This window comes from Dromiciops gliroides, chromosome 1 (assembly GCF_019393635.1).
Source record: "Dromiciops gliroides isolate mDroGli1 chromosome 1, mDroGli1.pri, whole genome shotgun sequence".
NCBI classification, from domain to species: Eukaryota; Metazoa; Chordata; class Mammalia; order Microbiotheria; family Microbiotheriidae; genus Dromiciops; species Dromiciops gliroides.
The window spans coordinates 642,120,648-642,145,311 of record NC_057861.1 but is presented as its reverse complement, the minus strand read 5'-3'; the positions used below and the strand labels follow the sequence as shown (position 1 = coordinate 642,145,311).

The 24,664-nt window shown below is 35.7% G+C and overlaps 1 protein-coding gene across 2 annotated transcripts in view; it reads right to left on the bottom strand.

The window, feature by feature from the left end:
- UHRF2 (ubiquitin like with PHD and ring finger domains 2) overlaps positions 1-24,664 on the bottom strand; it is a 156,120-nt gene that overhangs the window by 36,401 nt on the left and 95,055 nt on the right. For both annotated transcript variants that reach the window (XM_043979256.1, XM_043979257.1), the window contains exons 5-8: positions 18,454-18,563; positions 6,463-6,649; positions 1,109-1,232; positions 487-594 (exon numbers count right to left, since the gene is read on the bottom strand). In XM_043979256.1, coding sequence (XP_043835191.1) covers positions 487-594; positions 1,109-1,232; positions 6,463-6,649; positions 18,454-18,563 — 529 coding nt within the window. The remainder of the gene's footprint in view (positions 1-486; positions 595-1,108; positions 1,233-6,462; positions 6,650-18,453; positions 18,564-24,664) is intronic.

Genomic DNA, 24,664 nt, shown 5'->3' with positions numbered 1-24,664 from the left:
AATAAACTGACTTAGCCTCTGGGGCTTTTTCTAGAAAAAGGATGCAAGGAAGACATTCTACTCTATTCTCAGCTGACCACTTGAGATTTCACAACTCTTGACTTATTCATTTAGGAAGGACGTTTTATGAGTCCAGGTGAAACTATCGAAACTCCCATCGTAATAACAGATTTTTACTTTTAAATTAGAACCTACAGTACTAAGTTATGGAGTCATTAAAAAGAAAACCCTGAGAGAAATTATATTACTTAAAAGGTTAAAAGGCAGATGCTTTCTTAACCCCATATATTATACTCTGCAAAGTTACCTTCTAAAAGTCTATTCCATGATATACTTCATATTTGTGCTTTTATGGGATCTATTAAACCCCAGATGGTTGTGAAAGAGATACCCATTTATTTTGAAGGGTTGCTTTAGCAAAATAAATATCATTAAACACTAAAACTGTTTTGTTTAAATGACTCAGACAATCATCAAGCAAATTACCTGAACTCTAAATTTCCATGTAGTTCCAACAGGAACACCCGGTATAGGTCCATAGTGGTTAGAAGGTACCAGAGTACACTGTGTAGTTCGACCAACACAAGCCATTCCCTTTATAGTCAAAAGACAAATTCATTATTAGAATAACCTATTGTGATAAATTCATCCTGAAACAAAAATTTTGTCATTACTCATGAAATATGAAGAACAAAATTAACATCCATACATTAAAGAAACGAAGTTTGGCTACAATCCTAAATTTTAATCTCATCTAGTCCTATGAGGCAGCTAGGTGCCACAGTGGATGGAGTGCCAAGCCTGGAGTCAGGAAGACTCCTCTTTGGGAGTTCAAATCTGGCCTCAGATACTTAACTAGCTATGCGACCCTGGGCAAGTCATTTAAACCTGTTTGCCTCAGTTTCAGCTGTAAAATGAGCTGGAGAAGGAAGTGGCAAACTACTTCAGTATCTTTGCCAAGAAAACCCCAAATGGGGACATGAAGAGTCAGACAAGACTGAAAGACAACTTAAAATTTCTAAATGCAGAGATGGCTATTAGGTACTAAATTGTCAGCAAACAATATCAATATAATTTTAGAAGTACAAAAAGCTATTTTTCTCTTTACCTTGCCCCAGTCTCTATGGCTTTCAGTACTAGCAGATGGCATCTTTGCTTTCTTTTTACTCTTTTTGAGTTTTTCACCAGCTTTTACAACTTCATTTGAATCAGTTTTACAGGAAGGACAATACCTTTAAAAAAAAAAAAAGAGTAGGGGTAGAGCTATAAAAGTTTGATATACCTGGTGTTGAAAAAAACCCTCAAAACAAAAACCTACCAGAGTTGCCTGCTGTAACTGAGAATAAGTAGAACAAATTTCTTTATTTTAACAATTATGTCATAGTGAGCATATAGCAAACAGGTTATTTCTGGTATTAAAGAATTAAACCTTTTTCTTTAAAAAATCTTCCATATTTAAGTCAGACTAATAAAAACACTTCACTAGAATAATTCAAAATCCTTAAAAAAAAAAGACATGACTAAAATCATAAACCTTCATAAAATGATTCCAATTTTTAAAAAGTCAGAAAAGCAAAATATTATGGAAATTGTCTGTTATAGACTCTAATTTCTATTTCTATCACTTTATCAGAAAAAAAGGAACCTAAAAGTGTTGAATGATGGAATAACCCTACCAAATGTCCAATAGGACAGGCTTAACAATGACCAATACTTTCAGTGATATCCTCAAGATGAGAATATACAAAGCTTGAGTTACTTAGTCACCAGTGGCTCCAAAGGTCTTCTTCCTAAGAAGGACCTATGAGCTCAGTTTCTGCCTAGAGACTTGAGGAAAGACAGGAGAAGATTCTCATGTTTGCTAACAGACCAAAATTAAATAAAAACATTCAAAAGGTATTTATTAAACATCTATCATATGTAACCAGATCAATAAGACACTGCTGTTACAACACAGCAATCCCTGGGACATGTCCTACAAAACCAAGATTGTTCTTTGTTGTAATTTTTGTAATGGTTTTTTACCTAGATTACCCAATGAGCTTTTGGGTGCCCCTGTGGATACTTTTTAGCTAGAAAAAGTCCAGTCAGTCCAGCATTGTTCATTGTTGAAAAAACAAAACAACAACAAAACAAACTATTAGCAACCCACATACTAGTTAAGCCCCATTTCCCAGAGCTAAAATAACTGTGTTCACAAGTCCTTTTTCCTGGAAGTCCTAAGTGGAGTTGTCAGCTTCATTAAGATCAGAGATTTGAAGGCTTCCATATAGTAATATGATTTCTTAAATTGGGGACTGTATCCCTAGGGAAGATATTAGGGAAGTTTGAGGGAAGCAAAATACTAGAACCAAGTAACTTCTAATCAACTGTTTAATAATATCAGCTAACTAGAGACACAGGAGACAATGTTTTGTTATCTCTTGTCCTCAATAAGAGGATACTTAAGAGAAATCTCTTTGGAAAGAGGAGTAGCAACCTGAGCACTTGAGGCTGGTCTAAGATGTTGTCTTTGATAGGATAGGATCATAGGGTCACAGTTCTTGAGCTAGAAGGGACCTAAGAAGTCATCTAGTCTAATCCCCTCATTTTACAGATGAAGAAACTGAAGACCAGAACAATGAATCGACTTGCCCAAGGCAAATGATTTCAAATGACATTTCAAAACCTCTGAAGAATCATGAGGTGAGTTTGTCTCAATTTTGGGAGCTCTCACCCTAACTTGAGTATAAATATTTCTTTAGTTGTTGAATCCACCTATATTACTCACATGGTCCAATTAAAAATGCTTTAAAAGCTCAAGAGCTTACAGTCAACAATTGATGATTATTGAAATCGCTATTTGTCCTTAACTTAAAAGGACTGACCAGTAAGTGGACTAGAGTACAACCTTAATTAAATTAAGCTGAAAATTGGTCAAGATATACTATAATGGAACACTAACAAATAATGTTTACTCAAGATGGAAAAGGTGTTCTTAGTGGGAAAATTAATGTGATCATTTTAAATTTAACTGACTTTATCTTATGGAAAAACTTTAACTAATGGTTATTAGAAATCCAGACAGCAATGAAGATGTCTGCTCAATGATGTGCTGTATTATCCGCATGGTATACACACAGAGACAGACACACAGAGAGAGAGACAGACAGACACACAGAGAGAGACAGACAGACACACAGAGAGAGACAGACAGACACACAGAGAGAGACAGACAGACACACAGAGAGAGACAGACAGACACACAGAGAGAGACAGAGAGAGACAGAGAGAGACAGAGAGAGACAGAGAGACACACACTGAGTGATACTGACCCTATGTAAACAAGTAGCCAAAGGCACTATTTGCAGTAAGTATTTTCTAAAAAGGGCCAGAAATAATGACATTGAAGACTGCTCAACACCTGCCAACTCAGGATATCACAATTCTGAAAGGAAAATATTCCTCTTAAAGAAAAGAGGAATTAATACAAAGCCTACACAGTATTTATGAGAACAAAGGGAACACTGTCTACCTGCTGAAGTGAAGAAAAAAAAAAGTGGAGTAACCAAAAGAGAAAAATTACAGGGATTTTCATCCTTGGTAGAAGTTATCTTCCCCATCATTTGATAAACAGGGAAAATCTCTTTTGGAGATATCCTGACAAACACAAAGGTTGTTTGTTTTTTCTTTTTAAAAAGATTTATACTACAATACTGTTTTTTTTGGAATCAGTGATTATCTCAAATTCATTTGTTTATTTATTCAGCAAATATAAGCCATTACATTTTTACTGAACAAGGATGAGCAAGGCCTATTTCTTTCACTGTTCTGAAATATGTCAATTTTCAGTAATTATATATGTAGGGTCACTTTAATAATGTGGTGGGCAAGTCTCATTTTCTTTCTGTATTCCTTTCTTCCTTTAAAATATATCTTTCTTCAGTTTTCTAACACTATTAACTAGTCCAGAAGAATGTTAATTTTTTCAGGGTTGGGACAGTTATTTTGATTTTGTCTTTATTATCCAAGGATTTAAAAAGTATAGCACTTTGTCCCTGGAGTCAGGAGGATGCCAGTTCAAATCCGGCCTCAGTCACTTGACACTTACTAGCTGTGTGACCCTGGGCAAGTCACTTAACCCCAAATGCCTCACTTAAAAAAAAAAAAAAAAGTATAGCACTTTGGCAGCAAGTAGATGCTTAATAAAAACTCACTGATGTGAATGGAATTAACCTCAGTACAGTTTTCTTTTTTTCTTTCTTTTGGTGAGGCAATTGGGATTAAGTGACTTCCCCAGGGTCACACAACTAGTAAATGTTAAGTGTCTGAGGCTGGATTTGAATTTGGGTCCTCTTGACTCCAGGCTGGTGCTCCATCTACTGTGCCAACTAGCTGCCTCCTCAGTACAGTTCTAATTTTTTTTCTAACTGCCTTTCTCTTCTTTGCTCAAAAGAAGAGTCACATTTGCCTCAGTACTTAGACCTACAAGGATATGATTAATCAACAAGCCTTCACTGTTTACTGTGTGCCTGGCACTGTGCTCAGTGCAAGTGATAAAGTCCTTGCCCTCAAGAGGCTTATGTTCCAGGAGGAAGATACCATGGATATATGTAAAGGGAACTTCATCTTCCTGCCCCAACCCCATTTAAGCTGATGTAGTCATTTACTAGATCTGAATACTTCTATTTCTTAGCTGGGCTGAAAACTAGTCAAAAGCCCTGGGGCTTTGAATAGCCAAGACCAGGGGAGATATAGCTGGATGAAAGGTTGGAGCCCTAGGAGATAAGGGCCAGCCTTCTCCATCAGAGATTGGAAGAGGGTGATGCCCACTAAGGGGAACATTGGTTGTTAACACCTTAGTATACCTTGTTCCTTTGATAACAACTGAGAAGGAAGGAAAGGCCTCCTATACATACAGGACTAGAATATACACAAAATGACTACAAAGAAATTTTGAGGAATGTATTCTAGGTATTTGAGACAGTCAGTGCGAAGGATTTGAAACAAGAGTATCCTGTGCAGAGAATCACTTACTATCCCTCTCCATTCTTTATTTCTGCCAGCCTGTGCTTTACCTCTTTTTTTCCTTGTGGTTTTTTTTGGGGGGCAGGGGGAGAAAGATAGTAGTTTTATTAATGCCTTTTATTTTGACATCACAGTCCTTGCAGAATACTACTCCACCACCCATTCATCCTAATTTCCCCTTCCATAAGCCCTTCCTTATAACTAAGAAAAACAGTTAAGGAAAACCACTGGATACTTTGACTCCCTTCTAACAGTATATGAAACAAACACTCATAGCCGGGTACCTGTCTACCAAAAGGAAGTGGTGGGGGTCCTTAGGTATTCCTCTTTAAAGAATTGCAACTCTTGCACACAATCTAATTAGAATAAAATAGTCTTTTATTTGGGTGCTTAGAAAAAGTGACTAAGAGGGAAGTCTTAGAGACATCTTGTTCCTTCAACAGAAGAAGGACTAAAGCTTATGAGATAACCACCTAACTGTGGAAAGTTCCCTTTGGGGGTGGGGAAAGCTTGAATGAGGGGTGGGATGGGAAAGGCTTGAATCAGGGGTGGTGGTCCTGACTTCTGGAGTTCTCTGCTCCAGGCAGAGATCAGGCAGCAGCACATAATGGGCTTATCTCCCTTACTTCCCAAGTCCATATCATTCATTACCTCGGTTTTTCTGTACAACATTCCCTGCATGATTTATTTTTCTTTTTTAAGCTTGCTTTTGCAAATGTGCTAGTTAATGAAACTGTTTAAGGAACAGGGAAAATAAGTTTATGAAGATGTAAAGGATTAGCAGGATATCAGGTTCCATCAACCTGAGTTTATTACCACTGATCTTTTCTGTTTCTCCCTCTCAAAGTTATCTAGGAATTTCAATATGAACAATCTAACATCTATGCCAATATTTCTTTACACACTTAGGACAAAAGGATTCAGAGTTGGAAGAGTCCTTGGAAGACATTTTGTTCAACCTCCTTTATGCGGATGAGGAAACAATTTCAGAAAAATAGACTAATAACATGCTAAAAAATAGATACAATTTTCAAAAATGTTAATCTTTAAATTTTGGAGAAAAACTAGATAGATAATATGTGTAAAAAAATGTACATGTAAATAAACGCAGAGATATATCATATAGCTAATAAGCAATGAATAAAATGCTTAACATTAAATAATTATTAACTAATAGAAGTATTTGCATGATACACAGTACTATTTGAATTATCTTAAGAAATAAACTATACTTTGAAATTCCAGGGGGCAGCTAGGTGGCACAGTGGATAGAGCACTGGCCTTGGATTCAGGAGGACCTGAATTCAAATCTGACCTCAGACACTTGACACTTACTAGCTGTGTGACCTTGGGCAAGTCACTTAACCCTCACTGCCCTGGCAAAAAAAAGGAAATTCCCAGGATATATTCCTTGTGCCCTATACTTTTCTGGTCTTAAAATATTAGCATATTTACCAGTCTTCATCTTCTGGAATTTTGCTTAGAGGAGGAGTCAGACAATAGATATGAAAGGCCGAATTACACTCATCACAGAGCAGCTGCTTGTTTGCCTCTTGTTTGCCACCACATATAGAACAGGAGCACGCACGGCATTCTTTAACTGGATCTGCATGGCACTGTTTGCATTCAGGGCCACTCTTTCCTGTTACAAAAGAAAATCATGGCAAATTCAACCTTAAAATATTATTTTTGTCATTGAGAAATCTATACATATACATATACATATACATATATATACATATACATACATATATATATAATATGCAGAAAAAATTTGGTGAAAAGAAAAACAACTGAGTTTGGATAGTCATAAGAAGATAACAGAAAAAAGTAAGCCTTGGGCAGCTAGGTGGCGCAGTGGATAGAGCGCCAGCCCTGGAGTCAGGAGTACCTGAGTTCAAATCAGGCCTCAGACACTTAACACTTAGTAGCTGTGTGACCCTGGGCAAGTCACTTAACCCTCATTGCCCTGCAAAAACAAAAATAAAAACAAAAAAACCCCCAAAAAACCATCTTGAAAAAAAATATTTCATATTTGGTGACAAAAAAGGAAGATGTATATATTACAAATCAACATCAGTGATTATGATGTTTAAGATACTAGGGGCACAAACAGCTCCAAGACAAAATACCTCTCTTCAAGGAGCTCTCTTTGGACATAAACAACTAACATTTCAAAATAGCATACATTGAGTGGTGGAGATAATAAATGAAGAATACATGCTATGACAACAATCTCAATGATAATTTTGTTTCATTGTATAAAAGCAGATACTTTCTTATGTGGTTGAAAAAATATGCAACACGGTTTACAAAATATTGTTCTAAATTTATTTTACTGTCTCATAAAATTCATTATAGCCATTTCAAAGTACATCAATAATTAAATTGCTATCAAATGACTGAAAATATAAAATTTTGCTTAGATGCATATTAAACAAGCACTAACTACAAAATAAAATTTAGATAGCTAGAAAAAGCAGTTTTCCCTACTTAATATCATCTTTAAATTACATCCTTCAGAGGCTTTTTCTGTAATATATTTTTCTCTAGGTTTAAACCTCTGTGTTCTTAGATCCAGTGAAACTATACCACCACTAAAATGCTATTTTGATTTCTTTTTATAAACACAAAAATCCACAAGATTACTGAATTTTTTTACAGGTAGCAAAATCTGTATTTTTCTCTAGTGTGCTTCAACTTAGATTTATTTTTATTTTTTAAAAGATTTTAACTGCCAGAAGTTTAAATGGCCTTGCAAACATCAGAGTACCAATAATCACTTATTCAGTGTCTACTATAGGCCAGGCACTTTGCTAAGTGCTAGGGATAGAAAGTTAAAAAATGAAATGCCTCAGCCTGAAAAAGATTACTTTCTATTGGAGGAGACATATACATAAGTATATACAAAATGAATGCAAAGTAAATTTTGTTGGAGAGAGATGGCACTATTAGCTGGGGGGGGAATCAGGAAAGGTGCTGTAGAGCTCAGAGTTGTGAAGAGGGAAGAGGGAAAACATTCTGTACATATGGAATTCACTGCTTTGCATATAATTTTACTTTTTTAATCTTTGTATACCAAAATGTTCATGTTTGTTGATGAACGTTAAGTTCATAATAAAAATTAACCAAATTGATGATCTACCTATCGGGCATGTTTTCCAAGGTGCTTATTGAGATACTTATGAAAAATACACAAAATATACCATAAGGTTCTGAGCAGTTCATGTGAAGATTATAGATAACTAGCAGCAGTGGAAAGAACTGGAGAAATTCTCATTAAGATGGTGGCAAGTCCCCACGATTCTTCCCTAGGAGGAAACAATGTCTCCTTCTACCTATTTGACAACAGGCTTAAGGGAGCTTTAAGACATGTTACAAATGACGTATTCCTCTATGCTCCAATTTACTGCCAAAGATAAAGTGATCTTAAAATAAATGGAAGACTTTCAAATTAGAAACAAAGAAGTGAAGAGATATGAAGTTGAAGAGAATTCTGACCTGTGTCAAGAGGCCAGAAGGACACAACAGAAAGGAATCCAGAAAACCATGGAACACTGCAGGCTAAGTAACAGATTAAGAGGAAGAGAAGCTTGATTCAGAGCATTAAGCAGGTGCTGCTGCTCTAAAGAATGAAGATGGGGCAGCATGGATATTGATAGCCACTCACTGTCTTAAGAAGAAAATAGATAGAGATGATTGTATTGATATATCTCTTTGGCAACCTGAAATTAGAGAGAAATCTGCTGTCTCCCTGGGACTATTTAAGACATGATGAAAAACCCTCTACAAGTTGTCAAACTTGGTATCTAATACCCAATCCTAATAATTCAAGACAAACTTTCATAACACATCAAACTGGATAATATACGTTATAAGAGAAATAATGGAAGAACTGGCATTAGTAACAATGAAGTGATATCAGTAAAGAAAGATCTGTAATTAGTAAAGGAGGAATAAAATAAAGCAACAAAACTAAACAATGGAGAAATATGCTGAAAATGTTTGCTGATAAGGAACAGTATGATTTACAGTACCTAACTCATGGGGTCATTATGGGATCAAGAAGATAATGTAAATAAAGAGCTTTGCACATTTTAAAGGACTATGACTGCCAGTTAATATTAACATCTTTTTCTTCTCATATTAAATGAGGTTCAAGTAGAAATGACCCTGAACAAGTCATTATGCAGCTATTATTTTTATATTTAACATTCTAAAAAATATTGAACAGACTGATAAAACAAAGGATTTTTGAAGCTGAATTAAAGTATAGGGAAGTAAGTTCATTCCCTGTAGTCTTGCTGAGAGCATCCCTGTGTACAGCTTTACCAGTAGGTAGGACGACAGGAATATGTAACCTATATGATGGAACTATACCATAAATGCTTTTTGTTTCATCTAGCTTGGAGATTACGATACTTAGTATTGTGGTAAAAAAAAAATAGACTCTCCATAGGCAGCTTTTGAAGGACCTCCCCTTTTGCAGAAGGAAAGATTGAACACTCCCTGAATGAAGGGAGGCAGAGGGTAGGCTGCTCCCGGTACTCAGTCTTTTCATACTTGGCCCTTGTGGTGGTGGTGGTGCATGGTTCGTGTTCTGGAGCCTTGAGCAACTATAGACTTTCGGGTTTGGTGAGTTAATTATGGAAAACCCTAAATTCCTTTGAACTAGCTTAACTGGGAACGGTCTGGGCAGTGAACAGGTTAAGCTTAGAGTTAAGAATATCTATCTGTATTTCTATTTTCCCATTTCCTTATGTTTGATTTTTATTAGTTTTACCTTTGTTGTTTAATTCCCAGGTAATAAAATCTGATCCTTTTGTGAACTAAAGCTTACAGGCTCCTTTCTTATTGGCCTGGGAGAAATATCTAAAAAGCGCAGTTCAGAGGGGAGGGTGAACCTAAAAGGTCCCTCATATTTCTGGGACCCCAATATTAAGGCATCACCCAAATAATGCTCCATATATCAAATTTTGGCCCTCAGAGTATGGTGAAATCTATTATATACATTCTTAAAGTTTTATGAATCAATGTTACTTCCATGTGGTTGTAGGCAACGGTTTTGGTCTGTGATAATGGTCTAGTTGCGTTAAGAATTTACTGGTTAGGGGCAGCTAGGTGGCGCAGTGGATAGAGTACTAGCCCTGGAGTCAGGAGTACCTGAGTTCAAATCTGGCCTCAGACACTTAACACTTACTAGCTGTGTGACCCTGGGCAAGTCACTTAACCCCAATTGCCTCACTTAAAAAAAAAAAAAAAAGAGTTTACCCGGTTAATTTCTCCAGATATTTTGCGGTTTGTATTGTCATTTGTCAGACCATGAAAAGATGGTGAATATATAAGTCTAACTGCTAGGCTGAGTCTTGCTAAGTATTGCTTTCTAAACTTTTATACTCTGCAGAGATGTGTTGTACTGTTATTTCTGTTTCCCTGTATAATAATCTATATTTTTCCCCCCACTAAGTACTCCTTAGGAAGAATCCTTGCACCAGCACCAGTGCTTGTGTTTATGGTGCAATTTATGGTTTGTACAAAGTTTTACATGTTAAATCATTTGGTTTTCACAACAATTCTGTCAAGTACAAATTATCCTCACTTTTCAGATGAGGAAACTTAAATGCAGAGAGATTAAGTGAGTTATCCAGAGTTATTATGTGTCTGAGGCAGGATTCTAACTTAGGCTTTCCTAACTCCCGTTCCTGCACTCTAGCCCACTATACCTAGCTGCCTGTAACTTGTTAACTGTGGGGGGAAATGTTGACTCCTCTCAGTCGATTAGAACTGTCTGGGAAAACACCTACAGGTGATTTAATATCTGGGAAGTGGATTCAGATTCACCAGGAGATACTAAAATGCTAATATCCACAAAAGGGGATTAATTCAAATAAAGAAAAACTTCCCAGGGAAGTTCTCACAAGAAAAATCAATACAGAGGGGCGGGGATGCTGTGTTTGATTGATTAGCCAGTTCCTGCATGTAGATTATATCCCTAGAAGGAGGAACAATCGCAGTTAGGGATAGGAAGAAGGTAACAGGCCTGTGAGCCTGCACCCTTATTCTCTCTGCTAGGGGGTGGCCCCGGTTCTCTCGAGAATGACAATGAATGAGCCTTTGACACATCACCAACACTGAGTTCTAGAAGTTACTGGAGTTCTATTTCTCACATTAGCAGTGACCTGGTCTGGAATTGCCATGATAAGCTCTTTCATTTTCACAAACAAATCTGTGTGATTTAGCTATATGTTTAATATTTCTTTCTAAATATTACTGACTAGGTTTATGTAGGTATTGCCCATTGAGTGCCTCTTGATTCTATTCTAGAATCTTAGTAGTTTAATAAGCTTCATCCAGAGGGTAAACCATTTTTGGTTAAGTAGTATACAGATATTATTAGTCTTTAATATTCCTTGGTCAGATGACATCTACTTGTTACAAAAATTTTTTTTCACATGTTCTAAGGATATCTAACAAACTCTCTCCTCCTTTTTTGTAAGAAAATGTCCGTCTTTCTCATGTGGCGTGGGTAACACATTTTATATTTTGTTAATATTCTTTAAGTTTGGATTAGGATACTTTCCAAATCTGCTTTACACTTCCAAAGGTTTACATTAAGACTCAGATGTTAACCGATTGTCTTTCCTATTCAGCTTTGATTTCAGGATGTCAGCAAGATTCTTAGTGTATTCAGTCACAGCTTTGTCCTCCTTATTTTATGTTGTTTTTGTGAAAATGCCGTATTTTCATGATTTTTATCATTAATATTATTGTTCTGTTGGAAGACAAAATAGCAGACACTGTGGGACAAGCAGCGAAATAAGATCAAAGAACAACTTAACTGAAAGTAGAAGAGCTCAGCGAGATCATTCATGAATCGATGGATTCACTTAAAAATATGAAGCCTTTGACCTGACTTTTCAAGAGATTTGCCCCTCCACCCCACACCACAATGCTGGAATTGCTAACCTGTGGAATCTAGACCAGAGGAATCCGCAAGATGCTAACAAGAATAATATAATCAACTCACTTGCATACACTGTCAAATGCCATAGCCATGTTGACAGATAATTTTTACAAAGAAACTGAGAAGAAAAAGAATTACTTATCAAGGGATATTGGTTCAAATTCAAATCAGAATTATTAATTGAAGATGAGAATTAAATATATTGAAAATAAATGTAATTTATGTTAAATATGATTGAATATAAATATTATATTGAAAACAGCAACTGAAATTGCTAGGAAAAACTACCCTATCACTACCATAGAAAGAGAAAAATATTCAGTTTTCTAGAATGCTTCCAAGGATTTCTTCATGAAACTGCATGCTTTGATATGTAAATTAATCTTAAAGAAGGACTTCGACAAATAAAGGAAGCTAGATCCGGTGAGGAGCTTTGATATGCAAATGAATTAGGTAATTCAATAAGGCAATAAGCCTCAGAAAACTTGAAAACTTTGCCTCACTAAAAAGGAATTCAATGTAAAAAGTTACAAAAGATTATTAAAACCACAGTGGGATTATTATGAAGTGTAGTTGTTTTAAGTTTTGGGGGGCATTACAATGACAAAATGTCATCATCAGAAGAGTACGAAAGCAAAAATGGCTTGGAGTCAGCTAATAAATAAATACCAAAGAACCCTGAGAGAGGAGGAAAAAAAGGGCAGCAACAAGCCCATCTGGAGGAGTTTGATTGTTTCACTAATGAGCTTGGGAGGGGGAGAAAAAAATAAATCATGAAATATACTTAAAACAGCAATAATAAACTTGAAGGGAGAAATAAATAGAGGAATTATTTGATAATATCATGAATAAGTAGTAAGAAAATCAAGACTAGGAAAGAGCAGATAAACCCAGTACTGAAACACTCCTCTCTGAACAAAGTGGGGGTAGAGCAAGGAAGTTAAAAAGCACTGAAAAACTGAAGAGGTAACACTGGAAATTTAGAGCCTGTGAAAAGAGCTGTATGCATGGAGTTGTATCTGTATGTGACTAGTTAATAATAGGGATTGGACCAGTTCTAGTGTAGTGGATTTATTACTGTGCCACAAGAATCAATATATATGAAGAATTCAAAGAAATCTGGGAAGACTTAGATGAAGTGTTCAAGAGTAAAGAACATAGTACCAAAGGCACAATATCAATATACTTTATGATAAAAGCCAATAACAACAAAAATCACTATTACCTATAAGGAAAATATGTTCAAAAGGCTTCTAAGAAACATTACAACAATTTAGTAGTTGTTAAACTCAAAATAAATAAATAAATATATATATATATATATATATATATATAGAGAGAGAGAGAGAGAGAGAGAGAGCGCTTGCTTTAGTGTTGATAAATAAGTCTGTGCACACAAATGTACAACCTTTTACAATGCTTTTTGTTAGATTTTTTCTTTTCAAATGTTGTTTATATATTTGAATACTTATACTTGTCAAAGTTAAAAGTTACACGTGTTCTGAAAAAAAATAACAGAAAAAAAGGTAGTATCAGAGAAGGGGCTTTGTATTTCTGAATCTAGGCTCGAAAAAGGGAAATGACTGGCTCTTGACCACACATGAGTTACATATAACAAATATATCTGTGCATATGCACATTTATGAGTGTGTGCATGTGTATACATATATACAATACATATGTACACAGACACATGCATGTGTCTATCCACACACATGTGTATGTATGTGTGTATATACTGATATGTTCATATATATATATAAATATATAAAATAAAGCAGATATATTGATATCTATCATATCTGTTTATTCTTTGTAATGTATACATTGGCTAAGAGCCAATTTTTTTTTTAAAGGTCCAACCCAAAATATAAAATCCTATTCTCAGACACCATTATCTCTTTTGTGTTCACTTTTTTCAAAGTATGTATAAATTTTAACTTTTACTGATAAGGAAATGTGTTATGTGTATGTCTGTGTGTATATACAAACACATATATATATACACACATCTGTGTATGTGCATTTTCAGCTAGTCTGAAAAATCTAATTGAAAGGACTTTAAATTGAAAAAAAAAGAGAACCACCAAACTAACAGAGACCAAATGTAAAATAGGAAAAAAATTAGCAGTATTCATCTCCAATGATTCACAAGTATATAAAGAGAGAAAAAGTGCAGAAGCTAGTATCAATAAATCCAAAGAGAACCAATTCAAAACAGATGCTAGCAGTAAGAACCACAGTCTCAGGTAACTTACACACAAATATACACAATATAGAAATAAAGACAGGCATAATGGATGAGAGCTTAACCGAAAGTAAGAACACAGATTAAATCTCATCTCAGGCACAAAGTGGTTATGTGACCCTGGTCAAGTCAATTAATCTCTCCATGCTCCAAGTAACTTTAAGAGTACAAGCTGCAGAGCAGGTGCCAACTTTCATTGTTGAGGAAGTTTCCTTACCCAGGAATTCCCTATACTCATGAAATCACAGATCCAGCTCCATAAGGTATGGATAACAAGGTAAGCTAGAGATCCTCATGCAACCAGGCATACTGGAACTTCTCTATCAACGAGACTTGGATGGAACCTATGGCTGATGTATATCTTTGAAAGTACAAGTTATTTAAATCTAAGTCGGCTAAAATGTGTTGTGGAAAGATGTGAAGAATTCAGGGACTATAGGGTAGAAACATGGTGAAGAGTAATACTGATAAACAGAATTATAGTCTTGGGAGAAACTAGGTAAAAACAGACAACTTTGTGTTAAGCAAAATGATCTTTGGGTCAAACAGGATAGCACTAAAACGGCTAGCAGGAAGTTGAAATCCAATATAATCCCACCAATAATGAAAATGCTTGTGCCTGTCTTCTTTTGTAATGCCCAAAGGTCCAAATGAATTACTTCCTAGGGTTCTAAGAACTTGTCAATCCACTACTAGGAAACTCTCTAAGACTATAGAAAATGAGACGCACACACCAAAGGATGATCACTGGGCACAAACAGCCACTCAAATCATTAGAGATAGACTTTGCATAAGAGGGAAGATCTATTTCTCAGAACTAGAGAGCAAAGAACCAGCAGGCCTGAGGAAACTAGCAAAATGAGAAAGACAAGGACTAAACAGTGGCACAGAAGGGTGATTGGAACAATAAGGGACCACTCTAATTATCTCATTAAAACTTCCATCTGGATCAATTCAGAAAAATTCTCCTCTATGCATCCATTTTGCAGGGTTTTTAAACTGTGGCTTCCCTTTGCTGCTGGAAATAGCAGCTCGTATCTATACAAAGGTTTTTGCTCCCATGCCATGATTCTTGCTGGCCTGGTGCTCCCATAATCCAAACCCAGGCCCTCGTGTGCTATCATATCCAGGGCAAAAGAGCTAACAGTCCCACTCTACTACAATCTAGTCAGACCACATGTGGGCTCAGCTTTCGGGACACCATGTCATTAAGCTGGAGGGTCCTCCAAGAAAGGAGCAAGGGACAAGAAAGGGCCTTGGGATCATAATATGAGAACTAGCTGAGGAACCTGTGGATTTCTAAGCAGGAGAGGATAAAACATAGGGAAATACCATTGCTGTTTCCATGTACTGGAAGGGTTGTACTACTTGCCGTTAGAGGCAGTGAGTAAAGCACTACACTAGGAGTTAGGAAGACCTGAATCCAAAGTAAGCCTCACTCTTGTGACAAGTAAAACTGTATGTGGTTGGCCTATTTCTGCCCCCAGTGTAGGGAAATTAGCTGGGGTTTATCACATATTTGTTACTTAGAATTAAGAGGCTACTGCACCAGTTTGGGGCATTAAGCATTTATTAAAGTATAATAAATATTAGTAAAGAGAACATATATGACTCTGAAAGATAGGAAAGCCTAGCTAGGAAATAAAAGAAAAAGGAGAGAAAATGGGGAACTCTGGAGTGCTGCTGTATCTGCTCTCACCCAGTTCCCATGCCAAAGAGTGTCTCCGCAAGCTTCCTGAAGACAGGAGCAGAGCCCACCTATACACATTGTTCAAAGCTAATTGACTAGCATCACTCAACTCTACTGGTTCACTGGATGCGCAGTTGTGCTGAGGTCAGAGAACAGATCCTCAGGTGGGAACAAGGCTTTCAGGTACGCGTGGTTTTGAATGAGGTAAATTCCTGACTCTCAGCTGACCTTAAAAAAGGTCAGGCCCGCCTCTCTCAGTGGCCTCTGGGGAGTCCCAAAACCCCATTATTTTCTTACACTCTTTCTAGCTGTGTGATCCTGAGCAAGTCACAACGTATGTCTGCTTCCGTTTCCTCAACAAAATAGGGAATGTATTAAATAAAAATGGTAAAATATAAAGTATCATGTACCTTCTATGGTTGTTATGAGGAAAAAATGAGATATTGTAAAGTGCTTACTTATCACATCTGACATAGAAGCTTAAAAATGCTTATTTCCTTCTTTTTTTCCTTAAAAGAAGGGCTTAATAAATACATGAGCCATGGCTAACAAACATATATTCCAGGACTCATAATGGAATTCTATCAGGAAGCTGCTTACCTCCTAAAGTATAGAATGGTATCTATCTATCGACATATGGCCAATATGAGAATCTGTTTTGCTGAAAACAATGTTTTAAGAAGGGGATTTGCTTTTCTTGCCCTCCTCAGATTTTTTTTTTTTTTTGGGGGGGGGGAAGATATTTGTTGAACAATGTTAAAGACAGATAAGATTTGTTCTGTTTGGTCCCAGCAGGCAAAATTAGGAACAGGGATAGAAGCTCAAAATAGGCAAATTTAGGCTTGATATAAAGACATTTCTTAACCAAGTATAATGGATTGTTGAGTAACGTCTTTAAAAAAAGACTGGATAAGCACTTGTAGAGTAAATTCTTATTAATGTGTTTATGTATTGATTAAATTAGATAAGCTAGGGATTGCCTTTGTCATACACAAAATGGCAATTTAGGGGAAAAAAGTCTACCTAGAATCAAAGCATGAATAAAAAAATTGCCATGTCAGTATGTAATTCCTGACCAGAATCTGATCTCAGATAGTCCAAAGGATATAATTGTTCCTTTCAGTAAGATCTTTCTGATCCTTGAAAATATTCAACTTTTTAATAGTACTTTGTGGAGCTTGCTAACTCATTTACTTATGAAACAAATATTTGCAGCAAACAAAACACCCCCCCCCAATCCCCCAAAAAATTCCCAACAAAAACAGACTACTGTGGAAGAGCCAAGAACAGAATAATAGTTCTAATTTATACCTACCATAGAAAAGTAGGGGGTAATAATTATATCCATGTATTTTCCAGTTTGGAAAATACAACACACACACGTAGAAGTAAAGTTTTCTTTAAGGGAGAAGGATCAGAAGAATAGTTTTGTATGCCTTTCACCTTGAGTTCTTATCTTTTGGGTCAGACTTAATCCTCCCTTTGCTAATTCAGGTGTTTGTGTACCCAGTAAAAAATGTTCCAATAGGATCCTAAGAACACAAATTTAAAGCTGGAATAATAACAGCTAACATTTATGTAGCACTTATATGTGCCAGGTACTGTATTCAGTGCTTTACAGTTATCTCATTTGATCTTCACAACCACCCTGGGAAGCAAGTGTTGAATACTGCCAACACCATTTTGTCTTAAGCCTTGTATTTCAAAAATCTTGTTCTGTTAACGTTTCTTAAGTTCAACTTCTTACCATATAACTCAAGCATGTTTTTATTTTATGTTATTGGAATGTAAATTGCTTAAGGGCTATTTCAAGTTTGTCTCTGTATCCTCGGAGTCGACTATACTGTAGGTACTCAATAAATATTTGCTGCTTAACTGTATCTGCCCCACAACCTTTGACAAGCTTTAAATGGATTCAACCAAGAAAACCTTACAATAAAAGGCAGAAACTGAGCACAAATGATGTCTCAGAGGAAAACTGGTGACTTGACAAAATGACTGAAATCTTTTGCTTTTTAAGTTATACACTAACTTTAACTGAACAATCAAATATTTGATAACACCAGCACTACCTTGCTTACAAAGCTCCCTCTTACTACCCTGGTTCTTCATGACCTGGCTGCAGCCCCACTGCTTTCTTGTTCTTGGTACATGGCATACCAACTCCTGTCTCAAGAACAGGAATACACTCCCCTCCTCTTCTCGGCATCCCTGCTTCCTTTAAGGCTCAGCTCATTTGCCACTTTTTACTCAAAAGCCTTTCTGGATTCCGCCAGGTGCTGCTGCTTAAGCCAAATCACTTGCCTTTCCTTTGTTTTGCATTTACTCCAATACAGTGTAAGGAATTTATGTCCAGGAACCATTTTATTCTTGTTCTTGTAGCTCCAGCACCTAGCATAGTACCTGGGCATCAAAAGAGGCACGGAATTGATGTTTGCTGAATGAATGACTTTTTTCCTATACCTGATAGCTCTTGCCTGTTAGGTCAGTCATATAGGATATCAGTAACCTTTATACCACTGCCCCAAAAGAAAAACATCATACTTGTAAAAGGTCCATCTGCAAATGAAAGTGGATGAGCTCCAGGTTTTTCATTCTTGTATATTTCTTCTATAAACTTTATCTTGCAATCATTTATTGTATCTTCTGGTCCACTGTAAAAAGAATAAATAAAAACTCTTTTTACAAGTAAAACCCAAAGCACCAGCAAATGGTAAGAAAAAAACAACAAAATTAAATGGAAACAAAAAAATGACATCAGTTTTATGTTATATGTACTGTCGACAAATCAACTGTCAACAGTTTTGTTTGTAGAAAATTGAATTGTATTTGTACAAACCACTTATTTTTGTGACATCACAAATAGAGCTGTCAGTTCTCATAGGGTTTTTAAATTATGAAGCACAATTGAATATAGTGATTAGTATTTTTAAAGAATAAACAGCCTACATATTTAAAAATAAGGCCATAAAGAACTTTGATTCTGAAATTTCTCATATTTTATACTGAAAATGACAGTTGTTACATGATATCCAATGACTGGTCAAAAACTGACAGAAGATTTGATGAAATTAAAACTGTCAATTAAAATGAAAAGACAATACAATTCCCACCCTCTGCTACAACATACTAATCTTTTGTAATTGAACAGGGACAGCTTTCAGAAATGATAATCTAATTTAAGTGGTCAATAATTCCATTTTCATCTACCAAACAACCATTAACATTTCACTGTTATTAATGATTGTGAATTTCTATAAGGGAAAATGCTATTTTGATAACATAAGACTCCTTTATGCTAGTCTCACTTCTTAAATTCTGAGAAGAGGCAGAGTTTATATTCCTTCTTTGGGAAGGAATATAAAAATTTAACTTGTCCAATCTTCTCAGTTCTTTGAACTTGTGTTAACAAGATTGTTCTTCACAAAAATCAATGTTTTAATCATTCTTTCTAAAAGTAAGAATGTGGTAATACTATCACAAAGATTAAGTTTTCTATTCTTTCCCCTGGTGGAATCACTTCCCTGGTCATCCTTCATCAGATTCCATGGGTTTTAACAATTATCTCTACATAGATGGCTCACAGATAGTCAGCCCCAGCCTCTCCCCTGACCTTCAGCTGTTTCTCCAACTGTCTAAGGAACATTTCAAACTGGCTATCTAACCCATTTCTTAACATGTGCAAATCTAACCTCATTATCTTTCCTCCCCAAACTTTGCAAGTTTCCCAATTTCTGTCAAAGTCACCAGCATCCTTCCTGTCTTCCAAATGGGGGTCACAAAGAATTGGACATGACTGAAACAAGTGAATACCACCACCACCACTGCCACTATTTGTATCCAGGGCCTAGAACAGTGAGTGCCTGATCCTTAGTAGGAACTTGATAATTGCTTGTTGATTAACTCATCTTTCATTGTACCCTCCTTTTCCTTGGGTTCTTTCTCCTTAAAGCACCCTATGCTCAAGGTGCAATAATGCCTAATTCTTTCTTAAACCTTCTTCTTTTGCCTTTCTCTGTTTTCCAGCAGGGGTAAGCCTTCAAACAAAGGAGTAAGATCTAGTAGGCTTTACCAAACTGGAAAGGTTTGAGCATGGCCCTGGCAAGAGACTGAATCTGAGGCCCAGTTTGGTTAAGTATACAGAGAAGGCTTATCACCAAGGATGGACAGATGATGACAAATTCTTTAGTCATTCTAACTCATTAAACAAGGCAGAAATACTATTTATATCAGACAAATTGCTTACCTTGTGTTCACTACTGTACCGTCTTACTTTCTTTCCCTCTTACAATTTTTGGCCAACGATTCACTACCAAAATTTCTTTTAAATTATGTCTAAAATGGTCAGATTAAATACTCTTTAGAAAAGTGTTTTAATTGCTACTGGGCTAAATCTTTGTCTAGATTTCCTGTGGCTCTAAACATAAGAATAAAGTCTTCATATCCTACTCCTAAAAAGTAGGAAAGTCAATTTATTTTCAAGTGAATACATCTGGTTATAAAATTCTATAACATTCTATTACACTGACAAAATGTTTATTACGGGACACTTCTTGAATGGTTACCTTTTCTATTTTTATTTGAATACACATTAACTATAAGAATTATTAATGGTTTTAGAGGCAATTTTTATCCATAAACTTTTAGAAAAATGAGAACGTCTTCTGTAAATACTTTTGAAATAGTGCAGTTTTTAACATACCAAAAAATCATTTAAAATGCTAAATAAGTGATCTTTTAAAAGTCTCTTAAAAAATTAAAACACTACCTGATTTGTCAGTAAGCACTTAACTGGTTGCCTTACACCTTTTTTTTCTCTCTCCTAAATGTCTAGAATAGTGCTGAGTATTTAGCAAGCACATGATAAAGGTACTTGGGTATGAGTGGAGAACATCTAATCAAGGATAGTAAAAGCTTGATGTCTTGTAAATCTGTCAAGCCAAAGAAGGTGAAGAAAACTTCATATCCGATATCCACAGAATAGAAGAGACAGAATAGCTACAAAGCAAAAAGTAGCTCTTGTTATAAATAAGAGCCAGAAATAAAGTCTATGGCTTCACATTTCTATTCACAAATGCATAAAGTCTTAGAAGCAAATTGAACATGAGATACTATGAAAGGAGGCAAATTTGAATTCACAAAAATCACTGAGACATGGTATGACGACAAGGGATAAAAGTTATTCATAAGGAGCAAGACATAGATCAAATGACGGATCATACCAAAGTCCTTTAATGAGAGAAAGCTTGGCCAGAGTAACAGGTAAATTACTCTAACATTCCAATGGATCTATGATCTTGTCAATGAGGGTATTCTCACCAGTGATGCAGATAGCAACCCATCCATGCCTATCTATGTCCTTCCAAATTTTTGCTGCAGAGTTCATGAAAGCATGGTTAAGTTTTTCTCTTTTTCTTGATGTTAGAAAACCAACAGAACACACAGCCCTCTACATTAGCCCGATCTTTACAACTTTAGAAACTTACTATGTGTAGAGGAACAGGGGTAGGGAAGGTTAGGAGTCATTAAAATAACTTTGTAATTTTCAGATACCAGTGCTCCTCTGGTTCAATTCTGGGTCTAATTTGTTGCCTATTTTCAGTGTCTTAAGTCATACACTCACACAAATTCAGTAGGTTGGAACTATACACCTGATAACTGTAACTGATAACTATATGAATCTGAATAGACATTCTTCACCCACTTGATTTTCCCCCGTGTAGACAATTAGGCCAAGTTCTTTTGAATAATTATGGATCTCAATCTGTGAGAGGCAGACTGGCATGATGGATAGAACTGGTCTTGGAGACAAAAAGACAGGGGCTCAAGTCTGAGAGTTGATACCCAGTGGCTGTCTGACCCATGCCAAGTCACTTAATTTCTCAGCCTCCTAGACAGTCAAACAAATAGAAAAGGGGGTAGGGGTGTCACTACACTGTACATAAGGAACCCTGTAGGCAGCACACTGACTTAGAAAATGGTGTATTCATAGTATCTATGTTCTTCTATATTTTTATTTATCTATTTTTAAAAACCATTTCCCAATTATATTCTAATCTGGTTTGGGCTGTACTCAGAAATGTTGTGGTTGCTCCAAGTGTGTATTTGATGCATTGTCTCCCCCAGACAAGTCTCTAAAACTTAAAGTGGCAGAAAAAAAACCCCAAATCTATATTAGTAGTGAAAGCTCCTCAATGAGAGCCGTCTTTCACTGCTAAAATTATAGGCCTGATCAAAAACAAAAACAAAAACAAAAACACAAATCGGATCTAATTTAGGAGATTCTGCAATGTTTTAGAGTTCGATATAATCAGCAAGATGTCATTTGCAAACAGGTGCTACAGAAGAATTTCACCATCTATTCTTTTACTTGTATTGAAAGTAGCAAACATTTTTAGCAAGCATGTCTCCTTGTTTTATGTTATTAATAATCAGATCATTGAGCAAATTTACCTTTGAAAGACACCTCTTAGAGTGCATTTTGCTTTACCAAATCTAATGCTATTCAAAAAAAAAAGTAATAAGCAGTAAGCACAGGGATAAATTTATTGTTTTTTACACCTTTCAGTGAATTGTATAATAGTGAAGATGAGGTCTGTGAATTATTGTTTATGAAAGCTGCCTGTTCCCTTCTAATACCGTTAAAGACAGTCTCAATGTGTGTGTGTGTGTGTGTACATATGTATATGCATATACATACTAAGTTTCATAAAATACAAGTCTAATAAAATATAAATATGTATTAGTTTCAAAACTTTATATATATATATGGAAAAGTAGGTACATGAATTGATAGTTACTGATACTTTCTTGGTTACTTTTTTTTGGATGTGATATTTTCCTACGTCACTGGTATTGTTCCCTCCTTTAGGCAACCTGAAAACTGACCTTAAGGCCTTCACCATTATGTTGTCTCTTCAATGGAACTCTTCTGTGGATGAATATGTCTCATATAGCTCCTTTTCCAATCTTTGTTTCCTTCAATGCTATTTCCAATTCCTCAAGAAGCATGTTCAGGATTATGATGTTAGAGTCCAAATGTTCACTGCCCATGATGGTGAAATGTTTTGATATAAAACCTTTGCAGATTTTTTCCATTTTCCATCTGTCTTTCAGTAGCATCTTTAAATGTCCAAGGGATGACACTTACTAGGTGGGTCTCTTGCCAAACTTTCTTTAAAATGGTTTTTTCTCTAGGTGCTTCTTGTTGTTTTATGAGGTGATATTGCTCATAATATTCCATCAAACTTCTAAGACTTTACAAATAACAAAATAAATCCTAACCATGTGTTTTGGGTTGCCAGATCCCTTTTCTTGACAAGAAGATAAAGAACTTGCTAATTTAGGCAATTTTTAGGCTCTTCTCCATTCCTCTAAAGTCATTGATTTACTTCAATTAAACTTTTGCACGAAATTATTATAATTGTCAATGTCTGTTCTTCCTCCAAATCCTATTTTTAAAAATCAAGAACTTATTTAATTAGGTCAGGCTGAAGTTCTTTTAATTCCATGTTCACATTTTTTCCATTCTTAATTAAGTTTTATATTAATTTTGATCTTTGATCATGTTCTGACTGCCAATTCAGAAATCACTAGCACATTAGTAATGAGATCTCTTAAGTATTTTATTACAATTAAATACATTTTGGGGGTGAATGTTATATGGTATCGACTATGCTCAGTGCTTGATGATTTTCTGGAGGCATTCAGAATATCAGTGTAAGGATTCTTTATATACCACAATTATTTGGCATTTCTTATTCCTTTCTCCTGAACCATAGTTTCAATCATAATTTTTGGCAAACCTAACTTAAGTTCACCTTTCATATTGAAATTTCAATGTAGGACCCTCAAGTTCTTTATAAAACTTCAATTTTTAAAAGATCTTTTAGAGTTCTGTTGAAAACAGTTCTTCAGTCATTTCAATTGTCTGACTCTTTGTGACACATTTGGGGCTTCTTATTTTTCATACTGGAGTGGTTTGCCATTTCCTTCTCCAGCTCATTTTCCAGGTAAGTAACTGAGGCAAACAGGATTAAATGACTTGCTGAGGGTCACATATTTAGTAAATGGTTGAGGCTGAATTTGAACTCAGGAAGACTCATCTTCCTGATTTCAAGGCCAGTGCTCTATCCACTGTGCTACCTAGCTGCCTGTCTAAAGTAGAGCTGCTAATAATTTTTTAACTTGCCATAAAAAAGATGGAAAAACTAATAATGATCATAGCTAACATTAATACAGCAATTTAAAGTTTGCAGAGGACTTCACATACATTATCTCATTTGATCCTCACTTGAACCTTGTGAGTTATGTGCTATTATTCATATTTTATAAATAAGGAAAATAGGCTTGAGAAAGATTAAATCAAAAAGCTAGCAAATGTCTGAATCTTTCTGACTTCAAATCCAGACTGTTACCCATTACATCACTGCTGTCTCTCAGGACAGGGAAATTCTACTTTAGATTTACTCTTCCAAAGAGGAGAAGCTGATTAAACATAAATTATAGGAGCCCTTGGGAGAAATAACCACTCCTAAAATTTGTGCAGAGGAGAGGAAAGCTGAGTACAGTCTGACAAGTATCTTATATTTGGGGATAACCAATTTCAAAGGTTTCAGAGAAAAGATAAATAGGCTCCTGTGGACTAAAATTCCTAAGAGGGAAGTCAGCCTAGAAGTAATAGGAAACTTTCAATAACGAAAATCTGAAAAGAGAAATAATTCTGACCGAAAGGAAAAAGCAGGATGTGTTTAAT